The sequence below is a fragment of the Hydra vulgaris genome, chromosome 08, assembly GCF_038396675.1.
Source record: "Hydra vulgaris chromosome 08, alternate assembly HydraT2T_AEP".
NCBI lineage: Eukaryota > Metazoa > Cnidaria > Hydrozoa > Anthoathecata > Hydridae > Hydra > Hydra vulgaris.
The window spans coordinates 26,515,909-26,537,344 of record NC_088927.1 but is presented as its reverse complement, the minus strand read 5'-3'; the positions used below and the strand labels follow the sequence as shown (position 1 = coordinate 26,537,344).

The following is a 21,436-nucleotide window of genomic DNA, read 5'->3' as shown; positions in this document are numbered from 1 at the left end:
CAATTGAGAATCAATTTTCCAAATGTTGTGCCTGGATATCAACCTTGTTGAAGCTGCGATGATGCTATAATAAGTAAATTTAATGAACAAGATATTTGTGAATTTGAGCAATCTTTTTCAAGTACAACTTCGGAAAAGAATCAGTCACGCGAGGCATTAAATGTTAGTCTTGAAATAATAGGTGTATCCCCCATAAATCTTAATGGCATTTCAAAGCATCAACGGTTATGTATTGCTAAAAGTAATGTCAATGTATGAAGATCATATTTCAAAAGTATATAATGTTAGCGAAACAGAACTGAAACATAAAATTCCTTGTACTAAAAGTATTGACTAAAGTAAATCCAATAATCTAGTCAAACTAACAGCAGAAATAAAAGAAAAGTTGTTTCTGACCGTAAAATTCAAATTCAGATGTTAGCTTTTACACCTGAGTCTTGGTCAAGAAATTATGCTGCGCGATATTTTAACATCCCTGAATATTAAATTAGAAAAGCACGCAAACTAAAAGAAATAAGTGGGATATTTGCAGTTCCAGGCAATAAGAAAGGTAAAACATTTTCTGAAATAACATTAGATAGAGTCAACAATATATCCCATGATGAAGAATTTACTAGACAAATGCCTGGTAAAAAAGATTACGTAAGTATTGGTAGAAAACAACACATGCAAAAGCGCCTGATTTTTTGTAATCTTAAAGAACTGTATGTTTTTTTTTAAAACTAAATCAATTATCCTCAAGAAGTTATTAGGTTTTCTAGGTTTTGCAGTTTAAGACAAAATGGTGTATAACTGCTGGAGCATCAGGGACTCACTCTGTTTGTGTACATACCCACCATCAAAATGCAATACTCTTGACCAACGCTATACAATTAAATTGTACTTACAAAGATTTGATGATGAAAGATGTTTGTGATGTGACAAGTAACAAGTGCATGATTCATTGATGTCCAAACTATCTAGGAACAGTTTCTTTAAACAAGTTTCTGGATGCACACCTAATTGGCAATGACAATGACAAGGAGGTGTCATTTAATCAGTAGCAGAAAACAGACAGAACAACATTGATCTGTCAGACAACAACAACTGAAGAATACAAATTGATGTTATCGGAGGCATTAAATAAGTTAACAACTCATTCCTCTACATTGCAAAATGTCAAGCAAGATACCTAAGGCAACAAAAGGAAAAGTTGACAAAAGACTGCTGTATTGTCTTAGGTGACTTTGCAGAAAACTACACGTTTATGATTCAAGATGAAATCCAAAATTATCATCGGTGCAAAACTCAATCCACATTACACCCAGTTGCCCTCTATTTATTAAACGAAAATGACTTGTAGCAAAAAATGAGAGTGCACATTTTTTGCTACAAGTCTTGGTAAGTCATCATGTGATGGTGTTGGTGGCACTGTAAAACAATTAACTGCAAATGCAAGTCTACAAAAGCCCATAAATGACCAGATATTGAATTGTAATAAAATGTTTGACTACTGTACAAACAATATTAAAGGGATTTTTTTCAAGATTGAAAAAGAAAGAATGACAGAATTGCGCACCACTGTGAAAACATGTTTTCAGCTAAGTAGAACAATTCCTGGAACTAGGAGCTATCATCAATTTAACCCAGAATCTATAGATATATTAGCTTTAAGCAAACAAGTGAATATGTTAATATAACAGGCATTTTTTCTTTTTCTGGTATTCAAAAATCTCAACCTGATCAGCAAATTAACATCAATACATGGAGAATTTATTCTGTGGATATATGATTTGTTTCAATGGATTGGTATGATAAATAAAATTGACAATATTGAACAAGATATTATGGTAACATTTATACACCCATACACTCCTTTTAACAAACTTTTCTGGTTATCTAGAGTATGAGCATTAAGTTCCAATTACCAACATAATTTATAGCATTGATGCACCTGTAACAACAACTGGGCGTTTGTATACTTTGACCATTGGTGCAATTAAGCAAATACTAACAAAATTTTAACACTTTATTTTTTTGTACTTTATTTCGTAAATAATTAAATAAAACAGAACAAGTATAAATAGGACCAAGTCTTCAAAGTTATCTTAACTTTGTTAAAAAAATTTTTTTTTTTGAGGAAAAAGTGGGGCATGGCCCCCGGTGTCCAAACCCCATGGCCCTCTGGTTGTCTGCCCTGGAAACAATTTTAACACATTTTCATCACTACACAATTGCCGAAAGTTTCAGAGCTCCTGCTTGTCTGGAAGGTAGTGAAAAATCCATCTCAAGATTCCGCTCAAAAAAGAAGGGCACATGCCCCAGCCCCCTCCCCTAGTGTCTTGAGGCCTAGAACAATTTTAAAATGCATGTTTATTGGCACTACCAAAATGCCCAAAGTTTCAGAGCTCCGGCTAGTCTGAAAGGTAGTGAAAAATGTATTGCAAGATTCCACTACAAAAAAAGTAGAGCCCGTGCCCTGTTATCCATATATGGAAATCCACATACTTGCAGATCAAATTCCTTATGTTTTCTGAAAGATTATTAAATATAGAATAACGTGTAATTTTTTTTTTTTTTGATATCATCAAGGCCACATGGGTTTCTTGAGCATCAAAATCAGTTATATAAAAAACTCCCTAAATTTATTTAAATTGATAATTACTGGTACCTAATAATAATTTTTACATTTCTGTTTATTTTATCAGATTCTTCACTCCTGAAAATAGCCAGGTACAAAATTTTAAGTAAAAAGATCAAATATTTTTAAAGCTATGTGACTTTAAACATAGGTCACAATTCTGAGGGGACAAGAGGGGCCTGGCCAAGATCTGTTAAAAGTAAAATGATCATATTTCGGGATCTTCTTGGAACCAGAAGATAAAATTTTTAAGGAGTTCTTATTTTACTAATTACTCTCAACTGTATAAAAATCAGCAGAATCTGAGACATAAGGTGACATTTTTGAAATTTTCTGGATGAATTAACATGGAATTACTCTTTGGAAATAAGGAATTCACATGGAATTACTCTTTATAAATAAGGAATTGACATGAAATTACTCTTTGGAAATAAGGAATTGACACGGAAATAAGTATGAATCTTACTATAATTAGTATCAAAATGTAAATACTAAATTTGTTAAGTTACATACCTTTTTCTTTTTAGTACCAAATTTTACCAATTTTTTTTTTAACTAAATATTTACTAAGTTACCAATTTTAATTTCTTGAACACATCAGATAGGTGCTTTTTTATATTTTAATTGAAATTCAACTTATGCATATCCAGAGTTGTTAGTTCTTGGCCTTGGCCTGGCCTTAAGGCCAAAAATTGAGGCCTTGGCCTTAGCTTTAAAAATTTTGACCTCGACCTTAAAAAAAAAATACATATTTTCTTATTGATTTCGTTAAATTCTGCACATAACCTTGGTCTATTTTTACAAAATATGGTTTTATTGTCACACACACTAAAAAAAAAAGGTAGAAATTTCTACCATAGGGTAGGATATGTGATATACCCTTAGTAAGGTATAATTTTCTACCTTTTAAGGTAGAAAATTATATTAAAAACAATTATTTGTCATACAATTTTCTAACTTAAAGGTATAATTTTCTACCTTATAAGGTATAAAATTATACCTTACTAAGGGTATATCACATATCCTACCCTATGGTAGAAATTTCTACCTTTAATTTTTAGTGTGCAGCATATGCTACTTACAGTTTTGGCAATAATTGGCTTTAACATAAGGCAAAAATTGAAGTGTTTGGTCTTAAAAATGTTTGCGTAGGCCTTGGCCTTAAATCTCTTAATCTTGACCTTAACCTTAAACTCTTGGCCTTGGTCTTGTCATTGTAACTTTTGACTTGATTTTGTTAACAACTCTGCGTATATCTACTTTTTATTATACTGTTCATTTTGTTTCTCATTACTTTCAGATTTTTGACTCATACTTTCAGACGATATCATGACTGATAAGTTAAAGATTATTATTTTTTTATTATTATTATAATCTTAAACTTATAATAATATGATAAGTGTTTATGACTTTTATTTATTATACTATTAACAGACTTAGTTTAGCTTTAATATTAGTCATTACATACATTACATTCTATACATTAAATAAAATGATAAAATAGTGTTTTTTGAATACAAATAATGTACAGAGAAGTGAGATTGTTTTTCAGTATTAAAAACAAGGTGACCCCTATTGGGTTTGACTTTGAACAGGAGTTCGAACTATATACACTACATACATTATTTTTACAAATTAAACTTATTCGATTTAACTGATTATAATTTACCTAAAAATAAATTATTTCAATTTTTTTTTTATAGATTCAAACGCTAGCTCTACACAGTGTAACTATATTATTTAGCAGATTAAATTTTGATCATCAAAAAACGTGACTCGCCTTTTGCCAATTATTAATTATTTTTTTCAAAACAACTTAAAGTTAAACTAGTTAAATATGACTTGCAGTAGTGTAGTAGTTGCAGTATTTGTGTAGTAGTTGCAGTTGTGTAGAGGTTGCAGTAGTAGTAGTAATAGTATTGCTATTTTCATTATTATTTTTTTTAATTTGTTACTTTCTAAAAATCAATTAAAAATATGTATATTAATGCTTTTGTAGTTCAAGATGATAATATTTTTTCATCATTTTTTTTCTCCAGATACTTACAGGTTGCACTTGGCTTTCCTTCTCTGGTGCCTGCTGTTGTAACATATTACTAAGAACCTAATAACTTAAGTTATTTGGTCATTGGTATGTCATTATCTAAAAGCTAAGACTGAACTTAAAGTGAGCTGAAGTATAAAAATTATAAATAAATTTGTACTTAAATAAATTAGTAATAAATTTTTCAGACATATATCAAATTTAATTGTTAAAGATTTATTTACTAATAAACTATATTACAGGTTGCTTACTGCTATGTTAAATATGAATATTATTAAAATATTAGCATGAATGTTAAATAAAAACAATTATACTTTTCATTAAGAAAAGAAATGCTTTAATAAAGCAATCAAGTAAACTGCTTAGTAAAACAGTTTTTACTGTATTTTAAAATAAAAAAAAGTTGATTTGAATAAATTTAAATAGAGTTTATTTAATTTAGTACAAACATTTTGTAATTTTTTAATAATTTATTTTTATTATTGTACTTACTTTGATATTATTTTGATCAAAGTCTTTCATAAATGTATCAATGATGTTCTGCATAGTGTTTTCATTTGGATAACGATTTTTATATTCATGAATCCACTCTAAAACAAAGAACTTTAAAAACAAATAGCAGTAAAGAAGACTTTTTTTTCCAGAAAAAAAAAGGTAAAAAATAGAACTTTTCAGTTCTATTTTCGCTTCATATATGTTCATGAAAGTTAACAAAAAGTCTTTTTTAGTAAAATAAAATAAAGTTTACTAAAATTGCATTTTACATTAAATAAGCAACTCAGTTCTACTAAACTAATGGAAAAAGTGCAACATTCAAAAAATGCAACATCCAACTATTTCCCTTTTTATTGAGATTATAAATAATATATTTACCATTATTATTATTGTTATATATTTATTGAAATAAATATACAGATTTCAAGATTATAACTAGTACAGTGATGTAAAAGTTTAGAATTAGAATCATGATTTTTTTTCTCTAACTTGGCAATTGTCATGGTATACTTAATTATTCAACAGGGTAACACTAGTTTGAGTACTTTTTTGTTTCAGAAAACTAGTGAAAAAATGCTGGTGGGAAAGAATTTGAATACCTTTTGAGTTAGAGAATTTCATGCAAAGTTAGTATTGTTGTTACAATGCAGTTGTTTAAAACTGTTTGTTAGTTTTGTTTTAATTTTTTAAGTAAATAAAATAAAAATTATCAAACCATGTAATCAAAATTACATAATTGTAATACCAATTATAACTATGTAATCTTTACCTTGCGTTATTTTTGTTATCATATGAAAATTAAGACATGTACCCATGTCTGATTTTTTAATAATAAGTAATGTAGCGTGTCAAGTCGTAATTATTTATAATATATAAATTATATATAAATTTTTACGTACTTTTGCAAATATGGAAAAAGGCGGAGATTTAAATCCACGAAAAAGAAGGTGGAACCTTTATCAAAAATAGGTACTATGACACAAAAGGATATTGGTGAATCTATAAACTTGAGTAAAAAGGCAGTCTACACAATAAAGCAGAGGCTAAATTTTGGTCCTACAATGTTCTACATCAGGGAGAAAGAAAATCATTACTCAACATGTCAAAGTATGACTTGTGTCCCAACTCCAGAAGAATCAGAAAATGACCAGCAAGTAGCTGCAAGACATTATGGAACAACATGTCAAGAAAATTTTTGTAAGCTGCATTCATCGTCATTTTATCAAGGCTGACTCTAATGCCTGATTACTGCACACGAAACCATTACTTCATGAGAAGCAGAAGGCTTGCCGTTTAAAGTGGGCAGTAAAAAGGAAAAAGATAACTAAGTAATTTTTAATGGAAAAGAACTCATCTAGATATAATTTTTTGCTTAAAAAGTTTAAATTGATTATGGTGCAATTGATTATGATGGGATTGGCCATGTTACAAGCTGTCTTCCTTATCTCTTTTGTGCAAATTTTATGACTTTAGTTTTCTTATTTTTTTATTTATGTTTTTGTTTTAAGTTGTCTTCAGTAATGAGTCCACATTTCAAATCCTTTATAACAAGTCCCAGTACATTTGACACTGTTTTAGTGAGGTATACTTTCTTGCCTGGTGAAAACTATAAAGCACACAATACCAGTGATGATGTGGTTTATGACTTCAATCCATGGTGGTAGAAGGTTGTATATAGTGGAGGGCACAATGAGACAACAGTGTATCAAGGTGTTACCAGAGCTGTTCCTTTGCTTTCCAACAGGCAGAGCAATATTCCAACAAAACGATGCACCTTGTCACCACAGCCTGTTCTGTCAAGCAGTATCTGCAGGACAACAATGTCACAGTGATGGATTGATTGGCTTTGTTACCTGACATGAATCCTGTTAAAAATTATGAAGATTTTTTTTTTAATTTGACATAAATAAATAATTGATTTTTTTCATCACTCATTTAAGATTAAGAAGAGTGAGCTTTGTTTAGATGATTAAGAAGAGTAAGCTTTGTTTACTTTGTTAACTATGTGACTATGAGTAAGCTATGTTTAGACTATGTGACTATAAGAAAGCTATGTTTAGATGATTTTTATAGAAGAAGAGAAGAGGAGTAAGCTTTGTTTGATGATTTTTAAGATTAGGAAGAGCTTTGTTAATTTTTACAGAAGTGGGAAAAAATAATAAAAAAAACTTCTTTCAATTATTTTTTTAACTCAAAAAAAAGTCACTGAAAAGTCACTGAAACTTTGCTTTTTGAAAATCAAGAAAAAAGATATTAAAATGATTTTAAAATATTTTTCAAAGTTTTTATTTACTAGATTAACTAAAATTTCATTACAAGATTTCTAAAAAATTTTAATATTTCCAAAATAAAGAGATTTTCAAGTTTTCAGATTGCATTAATTTGGACAATCATTAATACTTAACACATCATTAAATTTTCTTATATTTGTAAATAAAATAAAAATTCTTTGAAAATTTCCATGAAACTCTTTTTGTATTTACTTTTATTCAGTTTACTACTGTTAAAGATAAACAAAAAAATATATATATATATATATAGCCAAGTTGTTCTAAACATGTCCTAAATAGAGTCTATGCGGTAGTGGTGTAGTAGTAGAGTGCTCACCTCACAAGCAAGAAATTCCGAGTTCAATCCACAGTGGCCTTCTCAACCTTGAGGAGGTAACAATAACATGAGAAAATTAAAAAATAAATTCATGATCAAAGTACGCAAAAATATTAAACATAAAAAACCTAACTTTTAACATGGGTGCCATACTTTATCTATGAATGAGTCAAGTTCTTAGAGTGCGATGCTCTATCTATGAATGAGTTAAGTTCTTTTAAACTTAAATCATGATTAAAGTACACAAAAAAATTAAACATAAAAAACCAAGACCATCATCATCTAATTGTTTAATATATCTTTTACAAATATTGTGGTCTTTAAATATTTGTGGTACAAATATTTGTGGTACTACCAGGGGCGTGGTGAGGATTGAATTCGAAACCATGTTTTATAAGCTTATGAAACGAGCATTCTACCACTACACCACTACTACACTTACATATCAGTTCACCAACTTGCTATTAAATCAGAATCTGATCTTTTTTTCAGTAACAGCTTAGGACTTGCAATAGCTTGTGAATTTTAACAACAAAACAGTTATAAACAATAAAACACAGTTATAACATTAATACACATTTTTTTACTACAAACAACTATTGCAATATTGTTGATCTAACTATATTGATGAATGGAAACCCTCTCACTGAGTCCTCTACTTTACATTGTCTTGAAATATCATTCACTACTGACCTCTGATGGAAACTCTATATATGCAATCCATTCCAAAGTTAGCATCTGATAAGGTTGCTTTTCTTTATTGTGCTTGCCATTTTCTTACTCCTGATTCCATTCTCTAACTCTACAAATCTCTTATTTTGTCCCTGTACGGAAAACTGTTTTCATATTTAAGGTAATTCTTTTAATGATGCTTTCTTTTTCTATTAGACAAGGTCCAAAAACACATTGTAAACGTAGTTGAATCAACTTTATCTGTCAAGTTTATCTGTGAGTCACTCTGCTATCACTGTAAGGGGTCATCTCTTTCTCTTTTCTACAAATACTATCATGGTCACTGCTCAAACAAACTGTCATCACAAGTTCCATTGCCCAAAACTCATTCTTGCTTAACTTTTCAGCAAAGTCACATCCTTTCACTGCATCTGTCCTTAAATACTTTTAAAGCTTTTATTCACCTAGTTAGTAACTTTTATTTTCATGTTTTCAATTACAGGTATCAATTTTGTATATTAAACTTAATAGTAGCATTTTGTAACATACAATTCACAAATTAGATATGAAAATATTTATTAAAATAAACTTTTAATAATTTGTTGAAGCTGTTACCAGTAAGAGCTTTTTTAGTAAAACCTTGCAAAATCGAGGTCTTGGACTAAATAAAACTTTTAACATGTTAAAACAACTTATAACACTTACAACAACTTGAAACATGTTACAAAAACTTATAACATGTTACAACAACTTGTAACACGATACAACAACTTGTTACAACAACTTATATCAAGTATAGCTATACTATATGACAAAACTAATTTATAAAATTTACTATTTAAATATGTAAAAAAGTTACTATGATAAACTTACTTTTAATTCCTGATAAAATAGGTTTTGATTCAGTAGACATATATCTAACAACAGCACTACTCATTTCCAGTGCAGTTTCCACAGACTCAGTTTCTTTAAACAAAATATATGCAACTTTGAAGACCTAAATATATATACTATTTTAAAGATCTAAAAGTATATGCTATAAAGATTTTTCTTTTTTTTTAAGCATCTTCGCTTCCAACAAGATTGCAAGCAATCACTAATAAGAGTTGGAAGTTACTGGAAGAGAAAAGATGAAGATTGTAGAGCAAGATAACAATTGACAGACAACTTCAAACATTCCAAATTATATGAATCAGGAAAACAAGATTAAGGAAGCAAATTCCAAAGAACTGATGTTCGAGGAAAAAAACCGGAGGAATAAGAATTTTTAGAGCACTTAGGAACAGTCACAGTAAAAGGATGAGACTTAAATAAATGACGAGTAACAAATGAATTTTAGTAGATGGCACAAGAGATGCTAGCTCTTTAGAGCAGTGCCCATAATAGTGTTTGTAGAGAAGAGAAAGAGAAGCAACATTTCGACTATGTAGTAATGGTTGAGTGTTGGCTGCAAGAACAGGTCCAACTATGTTTACAATGCATTTTTGCACCTTGTCTAAAAGAGACAAGAGAAAGGGCATCATTAGAAGATCTACCCCAGATATGGCAACAGTAATCCATACAAAGCCAGATTTGAGATTTATAGAGATAAAGAATAGAATCTGGATTAAGTAAAATGTCAAGTTCAATAAAGAGATGCAACTTTAGCAGATGCTAATTTTGCAACGGATTTGATATATGGTTTCCAAGAAAGATCGGAAGTAAGAGTTAATCCTAGAAGATGAAGGACAGACAACTGATTGAGTACATTACTGTTCATAAATATAGGAAGATCTAAATTATTGCAATAACAATTGGCTGAAAAAAATTGACTTTTATCTGAATTAAAGTTAACCAACCACTGTGATCCCCATGCTGTAGCAAAAGTTAGATCCTTTTCAAGCTCAAATGCCCCCTTCAGCAATCAGAGAGTATGGTAGTATCATCAACGAACATTAGATGTGAGAATATCTGGAAGATTGTTAATGTAAATTAAAAAGAGTATAGGGCTAAGGATTAAACCTTGAGGAACCCCTGAAGTGACAGGAATAAGAAGAGTGCCGCCCATTGAGGACAACTTAACCTCTTCACATTTATCCTTAACCTATATCCTATAGCCTTATATATCCTATAGCCTTATATATCCTATAGCCTTATATATCCTATAGCCTTATATATCCTATAGCCTTATATATCCTATAGCCTTAACTTCTTCACATCTATCTAATTCACAATAAAACCTATCGGTTTTTACTGTCAACAAATCGGCTGTAGAACGAGAAGATCTAAATCCATATTAATGATCAGAAAGTAAGTTATTAGATTCAAGATGAAAGATTAAGTGTTTGTTAATTGAAGATTCAAAAACCTTGCTTATGATAGGAAGAAAACTAATGGGACGGTAGTTGACATATCAGATTGCTCTCCAGAATTTTTGAAAATAGGGATAACAGATACTGCTTTCCAGCAGGCTGTAAAACAAGACTCTGATAGGCACTTGTTAAATAATTTTGAAAGTATAGATAACAGCTCCTGAGAACACTTCTGCAAGACTATTGTCTTGCAGAAGTGTTCTCGGGAGCTGTGTTGTATGTTGTATATGTTGTCCGGATCACAAGCAGTAGAAGAATCTAAGCAGGAAATCACTTTATATACAGAAGCTGGAGTGATACGCATGTCAAGCAATGGATCAACCTGTTTGTCAGCTATATAAGGTAGAACGCAGTGGAATCAAGAGATGATATTGATGAAAAGTTCTTAGCAAACAATTCAGCTTTGTCTTTAGGTAAGGTGACAAAGTCTGAACGATAGAAGAAAGGTGGAATAACTGATTTGTCCTTATTATTGTTACTATTAAAAATTCTCCAGAAGTCACAAGAGCCCAATTTTTGTCATGAAATACGAGATTTCATTACCTGAGAATAGTGGGCTTTGGGGTTAGACAAAACTTTTTTACAATGGTTTCTAGCAGTAATAAAAAGACGTCTGTTTTCTGGAGAATTATTTTGCTGATAGATATGGAAGTAACGGTTTTGATTGGCAATTGCAGCAGCACAATGTGAGGAAAACCATGGAGAAGAATGAGGCTTGACCTGGAATTGTCGAGAGGGAATAAAAGATTCCATCCCTGCTTGAATCCACGAAGTTATGTAAGAAGCACGTTTGTCAACAGGAAGACAAAAGATTTCTACCCAAGGCCATCACGAAGAAAATCATGAAGAAAATCATCAGTTTTAGAGAGATTAAATTGTGATCAGAAACACCTAAGGGTGAATGAGGAGAAACTGAGCACTGACTAGGATTAGAAACAAGACATAAGTCGAGTAGAGAAGGTAAATGATTCGAGTTGTCTGGAAAGCGAGTTGGAAAATTGACTATTTGAGTTAGGGATTGAGAAAGGCAAAAGTTTTGGGCTTTAATGCCTACAAAGTCACTGATACTAGAGTTGAGCCATTCAGTGTGATGAGCATTAAAGTCACCGACAACAACAATATTGGCTGATGAATAGAGAGAGGGATTGATCAATATGATCAGAAATAACATTAGGAAGAGTGCAGTCTTGAGATGAAGGAGAGCAATATAGAACAAAGAGAAAGTTAATAGAGTTAAGTGTTGCTAAACAAAAGAACATAATTAGCAAATAGTATGTGGATTCAAACTTAGTTTCCTGACAAATGGGTGAATTCTTAGAAATATAAATGCCCAGGCCAAGCATGTGACTATTGGAGTCTTTACAAATTAAAGGAAGATAACCATCAACACTAAGATCATAAGATGAGACAGCTGAACTCAAATTAGTCTTACAAAGAGCAAGTAGGTCTGGTGAACTTTGCAAGAGATAAGACTCAACAGAAGAAAAGTTACTTCAAAGACCACGATTATCAGTGAATGATAGGTTTAGAGAACTTGGTGATGATGATAGTTTTTTGTATTTTTGGTACTTTAGTCATTTTTAAATTTGTTAAAGAACTTGACTCAAAGCATAGATGGTACTCAGTACACTGCTTAATAGCCCAAGCAATTGCCTCATTACTATTAATAAACCCTAAGCTGTAACAAAGGGCTCCAAGTGTGGCCTTGACAATGCACACTAAAAGTACAAACTGGGACATCATCCATGTGCAACATGGCACTGTTAGTACTCTGATGTTTTACAGCTGTTGATGGAATCAGCCTCTCTGAGAGTTACCACAGAGTTCGAGAAACCTGACTACCAGCCAGCCTCAGAACCATAAAACTGAGTTTTAGAGCTGTACTCTCATTAGGAGATAATGAATGAGTTGCCTAGTCATAAAACAGAGACACAAGCAAAACCCATGCATTAAGTTAAGAAGATCTAGCATTCAACATCCTAAACTAGAAACAATGTTTTAAAAATACATCTGCGCCAGCCTAATTGATGAAGAAGGGGTACGAGGCTGGTCAACAGATAAAATCTGTTTACCCCTCAAGTTGTTGCCTAGAAGGCCTTCTACAAGACAGTAGCCGGGTGCATTTAACATCTGCCCAAGATGAGTATTTTTATCAAGACACCATCTCTAGCCTTTACTCAACTAAGAGCCTCAAGGCAGGGGGTGTTTTAAGTCAGAGTTGGCGTCTCCTAACCTTTGCCTAAAAAGGCATAACCTACAAGGCATAAAACTGCATATTTTTTAGATACCACAGGAGGTGTGTTTGAGAGTGGAGTGTGTTTTAGGAACACTTACCTGCCTAAAATTCTTTCTCAAATAAAATTAAAAGTTTTATTTGAGAAAGAATTTTAAGCAGGTAAGTGTCAAAAAACTCAAATAAAATTAAAAATTTATTTTTATTTTTTCTTTGCTTGAAGCAAAGTTTAATTTTGATAAAAAATATATGGTTTAATTTAAAACTAATTTAATAAAAATATACAATTTTATTCTGATAGAAAAAATATATAATTTAATTTAGATTTAAAAAATATATATTATTTAATTTTGATTTAAAATTAAATTATATATTTTGTAAATCTAAATTAATGCTTGGGTTTAACTGTCTAATCTATTTAAAAATATTGTTCTAATATTGTTCAATTTTTAAATTTTATCTGTTCTTAAAAAAAAAATCAGCTTATTTTTATTGCAAATGTTTTTTGGTTTTCCTACCTAAACATTTTTTTTTGTACTCAAAATTAAATTTTAAATAAACGGCTGCATTAAAAGTTTGCACAAAACGCAAGTTAAACTTTTTTTTTTTTACAACACAAGTTAAATCGCAGCCAATATTTTTTAATAAGCGATATATTCAGAGATGTAATTTTAATAATAAAATAATAAACTTTAAATAAATAAAGTAAATAATGTAATTTTTTTATTTGTTACTCGCTAACTTCTTCTTTTTTTTTTAAATCATTTGTAGTTGCAAAGATGCTATTAGAAATTTAAGAAATATATTAATATAAAATATATTATTATTATTTAAAAACTCAAAAATTTAGCATATTTTTATTCATTTATGCAAATGTCGAGAAAAGAAAGAAATTTGTCAATACTAAACATTGATAAAAATGCAAAATAAAAAAAGTAAATAAAAAAAATAAACATTCCATTATAGTAATAATGAAAATTCTGTTAAATAACATTTATCTCATTTTGCGGTAATTAATATTATTGCAGTATAGTTGTACTTTCAAATATTTAAAAAAGTTACAGTACTTTCAAATATTTAAAAAGTTAATGTCTTTAAAAAATAAAGAAATAAAGAATTTTATGACGTCAAATAACGCGTTAAGCATTTTTTATTTAAAACAAGGTCTGATAATATATATATATATATATATATATATAATATATATATATATATATATATATATATATATATATATATATATATATACATATATGTATTTATGCATAGTAACAGTGTAGTTTTGAAGTTCCAAGTTCCAAGTTCAATCCATACTACATCCCATCAATTTGAATGTGGTAGTACTACACTAAAGTGTTTCTCCCTGCAGTTGCTTTGTTTTTCAAGGCATTTGTTTTAAAGTTAAAAGGTTGAGAAAGAGTTGTAACAAAATAAAAGTAGCTACTATAATGAAACTAAAACATCTACAACATCAAATGATACTATGTAGAATATTAAATTATTTTATTTGTAATAGAGTGTAATATACTATTTAAAATGTTCTGGAAAATCAAATAATTTAAGATTTGTACGAATGGACTTATTTCTAGCCATCAAACTTGACAGTCAACAAATTTGATAACTAGGTATACAATTGGCAACGTGCACATAACAGCATTATAAAAACTTTTTCCAGCTTTTCTTGAGGTCAAAAATGAAAAAATTGTTTGTCTCATGAAAAACACTTCCATAACTAAAAACATGAAACTTTTAATTGACTATGCAACTATGAAATTTATGCAATTATGTCAAAATAGGTAATGTAACTCTTTTTGTACACATTTATTTATACTCTTTGAGTTGATTGTATTCCATTTAGCTAGCGCAATATTCTCTGTTCTATAGGTGCACAGTTAAATTTTAATATGTTTCAGATTAACATAAAATATTTATATGATCTTGATTCTGACCTGATCTAAAATATCAGGAACTATATAATACCAGAAACCAGTACAAAATAACTACATAAAATATCAGAAACTAGACAAAATACTTAAAACTGCATTATGTAAAATCAGGAATTATATAAAATATCATGAACTAGAAAAAATATAGGAAACTTTATAAATAATCAGGAACTTATTACAAAGGTAAAAGTTTCAGTTTTTTTTTTAAATATTCTATCAAGAGCAGCATTACTTGAAATGTAATACATGCAATGTATTGCAGTTGTTGAACAGTCTAAACTGTTTTCAGGAGTCATTACAATTCAGAGCAGCTATATAACTATTGAACTTTAAAATCTTCAAAAACTACAATTCAAAAAAAAAAACTTTGTTATTTATGAATCATTTGTACTACGCACCTTTGATTTAACGACCAAATATTTAATTTATTATTCAATTACTTAATTTATTATTTTATTATTATTATATTTAAATATATTTAATGACCAAATTTGATAAGACTTGGATAGGGATAGATTACCACTTACTTAAAACTCCTTTAAAGTTTATTCAGGGTGTCTGCCAATATTTTATTATGAAACTCCTTGATTTTTCCTGATCTGACAACTGTTTTCCCTGATTTAATTTAACCAAAACTAAATACCAGAAAACAAAAATTAAATCTGGTTAGTAAAATACTTTACCAAATACTTTATGAAATGTATGCATATTATAATTTTTATAAAAATAAAAAGAATTTTTGTAAATGTAATTATTGATTTATTTGAAATGATTTAATTCTATTTGAAAGTTTCAGTCAATGTACATATGCATTTTACAAATGCAGTGTTAGTCACATTTAACAAATAATAGTGATTAACATGATATTCCTTAGTTAAGATTATTCTATCAGTAATTTTATAATATATTACTTTTCCATAAACATATTTTATGCATATAATTATGTTATTACAATTCATATATCAATTATTTATATATGAAAAAAAAAGACATGTATTATACTTTTTGCAGAGAAGAAAAATTACAAACATTTCCTGATTCAGTGCAACATGCAAGGGTTATACGAGGTTGTATGTTGTTTGAAAATGTGTGTAAATAATAAGGGATTAGAATATTAACAAAAAAATCAAAATCAAATTCATGAGAATGCTCTATTTTTGATATTCAAACTCCAAAAACAACAACATAAGTACAAAAACAACAACAACAATAATATAAAAAAATTAATACTTTATATAACAGCATAAGTAAATAAAATATCATAATAAGTATTTAAAAACATGACAAATAATTATCAACACTTACATATTTCTCTTTGTTGAGCCATTTTATAATATCTGTCTTTTCAGCTTCATCTGGTCCTGGTTGATCTTTAATTAAAATTGATTTTATTTCGCCACACTCTGAAAATATATTTTCCAAACCAATCTATAATTTAAAAAAAGTTGCAATCAAAATGATGCATTTAAAGAAATGAAATAAAATTTTCAAAGGAATACACAGAGTTGCTAATTCACTAAAATACTAAATCATATTTACATTAAAAGTTTGGAACTGTTAAAAAATCTTAAAAAAAAATGTTTCAACAAGACACTATTTTACCAAAATTTTTTTTAAAAAATTGTGTCATCTTTTTTTATTTGCATTACTCGTTATTTCTTTTAAATTAAAAATCTCAATTAAAAATGTTTTTATTTAACTTTACAAGCATTTTTAAAAATATTAAAAAGTTGTTGATTAACAACACAACAAACTTATTTTGCAATAACAAATTAGGAATTTTTTCGAACAGACTGTTAACTATTTGTAATCTTAGCAAAGCTATATAACTTTTACTTGAAAATATTTTTCCAGACAAAAAACTTTTATTTTTCTGCCTTAATGAGCACTAGTAATAACAGATTCTACTTTGCAACAGCTTTGTTTACCTGGTTCACTTTATTTAATCTATAAAACCTTCTTTAACTAAAACAAATTTTCCAAAAGCATTTTTTTTAAGCAAAATTCTGTGCTAACTTTAAAAATGTCAGTTTTGATGTACAAATATACTTTTGTTGCATTTATTTAACAAAAATACATAACTGTAGATGCAGATGAAATTATAACAACTTTTTGTATATAAAAGTAACAGCTCAAAAAAATGCATTTATAGGCAGTAAAGATAGTGATTTGCTGTTTTCCTTGCCCTTAAAGTGCCATGTGGCAAATAGAATAAAATTTGAAAGCTAATATAAAGCTAATATTTGAAAGATAAAAATCAGAAAAGAGTAATCCTGCAGTTCAGCGGCCTAAATAAATTTTTTTATGGCACTGTTTCAGTTGTCAACCCCTATTATTTTATGATTGATTTCGATAGAGAATTTCATGCTGATTAAAAATCTTATAAAAACATTGACCTGAAATTTTGAGGAAAGCACTCTAATTTGATGTTGAAGTTTAAAAAATTACACTAAAAGTGCTAATTACTCACCATAATTATTTTATAAACACTTTAAAGAAAAACAATTTAAAGCAAAACCCATTAGTTTCTAATTGATTCTGACCCAAACCTTAACCATGTACATTTAAGTGCGCCAATCCCTGTTTGTCAGTCGATGTAATTACATTTAATTGTGCCAATCTCTATTTGTCAGTTGATATATGTACATTTAATTGCGCCAATTCCTATTTGTCAGTCGATGTATATATGTTCAATTGCGCCAATCCCTATTTGTCAGTCGATGTATGTACATCTAAAAAGCTTTTGCATAATTAAGTTCTTTACAAATGAGAGTGCTAAAGTAAGTTTAACTAAAGCAACTTAATTGCAAAATTACCTGAGAAATTTTATTTTAAAAATTAAATTTAGATGCAGTTCCTTCAATAAATCCATAAGTAATATATAGTAATATGCAATAAATCCCTAAGTAATATATACATATATATATATATATATATATATATATATATATATATATATATATATATATATATATATATATATATATATATATATATATATATTCTTAGCATATATATATATATATATATATATATATATATATATATATATATATATATATATATATATATATATATATATATATATATATATATATATATATATATATATATATATATATATATATATATATATATATTCTTAGCATATATATATATATTTATTCTTAGCATACATATATATATATATATATATATATATATATATATATATATATATATATATATATATATTTATTCTTAGCATATATATATATATATATATATTTATTCTTAGCAAATATATATATTATATTCTTAGCATATATATATATATATATATTTATTCTTAGCAAATATATATATATATATTCTTAGCATATATATATATATATATATATATATATATATATATATATATATATATATATATATATATATATATATATATATATATATATATATATATATATTTAGCATATATATATATATATATTCTTAGCAAACTATTGATATTAAAGGACAGATAAAATTGTACAATTCATTACTTGTAATGCTAATCAATTTTAAATAAAGATTTATAAAAATAAAAAATAAAAATAAAATATATATATATATATGTATATATATATACATATATTTAAAATATATATATATATAATAAAAAAACATAGTTATAATAAATATATATATATATAAAATATATATTAAAATATAATAAAATATATATATATATATTATATGTAAATTTTGTTAATTAAAATATAGAAACTTTTTGTAGGACAGAAAACTCAAAAAGTATTAAAAATACTAATAATAAATTGCTTTTACATAATGTTTAAGAACGTACTTTCCCGCAGTAAGGTGGTAGATTTACAACGAATAAAGTATAATCGTTTTTAGGATCATTTTTAACGTTTTGACGCTTTATAAACAATGTATGACCATTTGTTGAACTTTCGTCAAAAGATACCTTTAACATATGAAATCCAGCAGCCATTTCATTCACGTGCTACAAAAACAGAATATAAACATTATTCAAGATTCCGGCCAGGTCCGGATACTTAAACGAAAGTAATATTTTGTAAAAATCACGTAACATCGCTGCTAAATATTTATATATATGCTATATATATAATATATTATATATATGCTATATATATAATATATTATATATATGCTATATATATATATATATATATATATATATATATATATATATATATATATATATATATATATATATATATATATATGTATATATATATATATATGCTATATATATATATATATATATATATATATGTATATATATATATATATATATATATATGTATATATATATATATATATATGTATATATATATGTATATATATATGTATATATATATATATATATATATATATATATATATATATATATATATATATATATATATATATATATATATATATATATATACCAGGGATGTTATATATTATTTACAAAATATTTTGAGTAAAAATACATATATATATATAGAATGTATATATAGAAAGGATGTCATGTGGTGGTTTTATCTTAATTATAACTAATTAAGATAAAAATATTAATTATTAATTTATCTTATTTTAATTTATTACCAGGAACGGGAATCGGAATTGAGGGTAAAATAAAAAAAGTATTAGTTTCATAAAATATACAAAATAATTGAGGGATTAGTATCTTTTTAACTCAAAAAAAATTAGTAGCTTTAGATCTGGGGTTGCTATTCCCCTCCTCTTTTCGTAGGATAGCGCGGCGCTAAACTAATTGAAATTAAAATTTTCAAAGCATTCTCTTACGGAAAAAATAAGGAAATGTCATCCTTATTTATATCAATTTGAGAGACTCTGAAAAGAGAAAATTGCACTTAATAAACAAAAATTTAGTAACTTTGTTGCTACCGAGTCTATTTTCAAGTAATTTTTTAGTAACTTTCATGAAGCGAGTGTTTTAAAATGAGGAATTACCTATGAAGCGCTGGCAATGATGCACTCATACTTCTGTTAATCTTTAAAAAAAATTAAGAATAGACACTAGTTTATTGAGATGCAGTTATTCTTAGGAAAACATACACGAGGTATTGTGTTTATAAGGCTACAAGCAAGGCAAATATAAGGCATTTAATGCAGTTGATCATTGCATCTTACTATCAAAGTTAAAACATTATGGTATCAAAGGACTAATGAATAAATGGTTAAAAAAAAAGAGTAACAGAAAGCAGTTTGTAATAAACAAGGAATCAAGTGTTCTTAATACAGAGTGTGGGGTCGCTCAAAGCTCAATTTTAGGACCATTATTGTTTTTGATTTACATCAACGATCAACACTGTATGCTAATTTACATCTATAGTATCATTAATATGTGCTTATGACACAACTGTTTTATAATCATAGTAATTTAAAACCGATGTTCGGAGCAATTAATACTGAAGTGGAAAACTTTAATTTATGGTTCAGAGGAAACAAACTATCCTTAGACAGTGAAAAAAAACAACTTCATTTTATTTCATAAATAGGTTAATTAATGTCTCTACCGTTAAAAGTTCCAGAGTTACTCATTAACAACATAACAATAAAACGGGAAAAATATGCAAAGTTTAGACGAACATTTATCATGGAGAAATCATATTGGGCGCATTGAATCAAAAAATCATCTACAATAGGTATTTTATATAAATCGCGCCCATTTCTTAATTTCTGTTGAAGAAAAAAACTTTACTTTAGTCTAATTCATAGTCATCCCACATATGCTAGTATAGAGTAGGCTAATAAACACAAAACAAAATTAATCAAATCACAAGGCTTGCAAAACCATGCCTGTAAAGCAATTCACAATCTGTGTAGAATAGATAATCCTTCTAATGTGATTACAAATGTGAAAGTCCTAAACTTGGAAAAACTTAATTTATGCCAAACTCTTATTTTTATGTTCAAATATAAAAATAATATGCATATTACCATATTCGGTAACGCTAACGAATTCTTTTTTTGACGTACTTTCGTCATCACTTGTTCAAAGTTATAATTTGCGATCAAATAGTACTGATATAAATATGCTCAAAGTTATAAATTTGCAATCAAAATAACTATTATATTAAAAAAACTAAAATCCATCATTCTGAATTTTTATGTCACGAAACCCCAAAACATGCAAAAATTTGAAAAGGTAAAAATTAAAAGACTTAAATGGAAGTCGTTTAAACGGCAAGCAAAAATGCTTATTCTTTTGTAAAATAGATTGCAATAAGCAAAAAAATATAAATTAGTAATAATATTAAAAAAAAAAAAGATGTTAATAACATAAAAAAAAAGATTAGAGTTTTATACCCAAAAATGCTGAATCTTCTTAGATTTCTTTGTTTAGATATTATAATTTGGAAAAATAAATATACAGGTATACGTACCGCAAAAACAACCGTACCGCAAAAACCACAATGTTGGCTTAAGTGACCTAGCATGTAGAAA

The 21,436-nt window shown here is 27.7% G+C and overlaps 1 protein-coding gene across 1 annotated transcript in view; it reads right to left on the bottom strand.

The window, feature by feature from the left end:
- The window catches only part of LOC105848731 (ribosomal RNA-processing protein 7 homolog A), a 37,869-nt gene extending 18,893 nt beyond the window's left edge, over positions 1-18,976 (bottom strand). The window contains exons 1-4 of the mRNA XM_065803333.1: positions 18,798-18,976; positions 16,274-16,396; positions 9,312-9,435; positions 5,157-5,254 (exon numbers count right to left, since the gene is read on the bottom strand). Coding sequence (XP_065659405.1) covers positions 5,157-5,254; positions 9,312-9,435; positions 16,274-16,396; positions 18,798-18,947 — 495 coding nt within the window. The 5' untranslated portion in view covers positions 18,948-18,976. The remainder of the gene's footprint in view (positions 1-5,156; positions 5,255-9,311; positions 9,436-16,273; positions 16,397-18,797) is intronic.
- Positions 18,977-21,436: the final 2,460 nt, after the last annotated feature.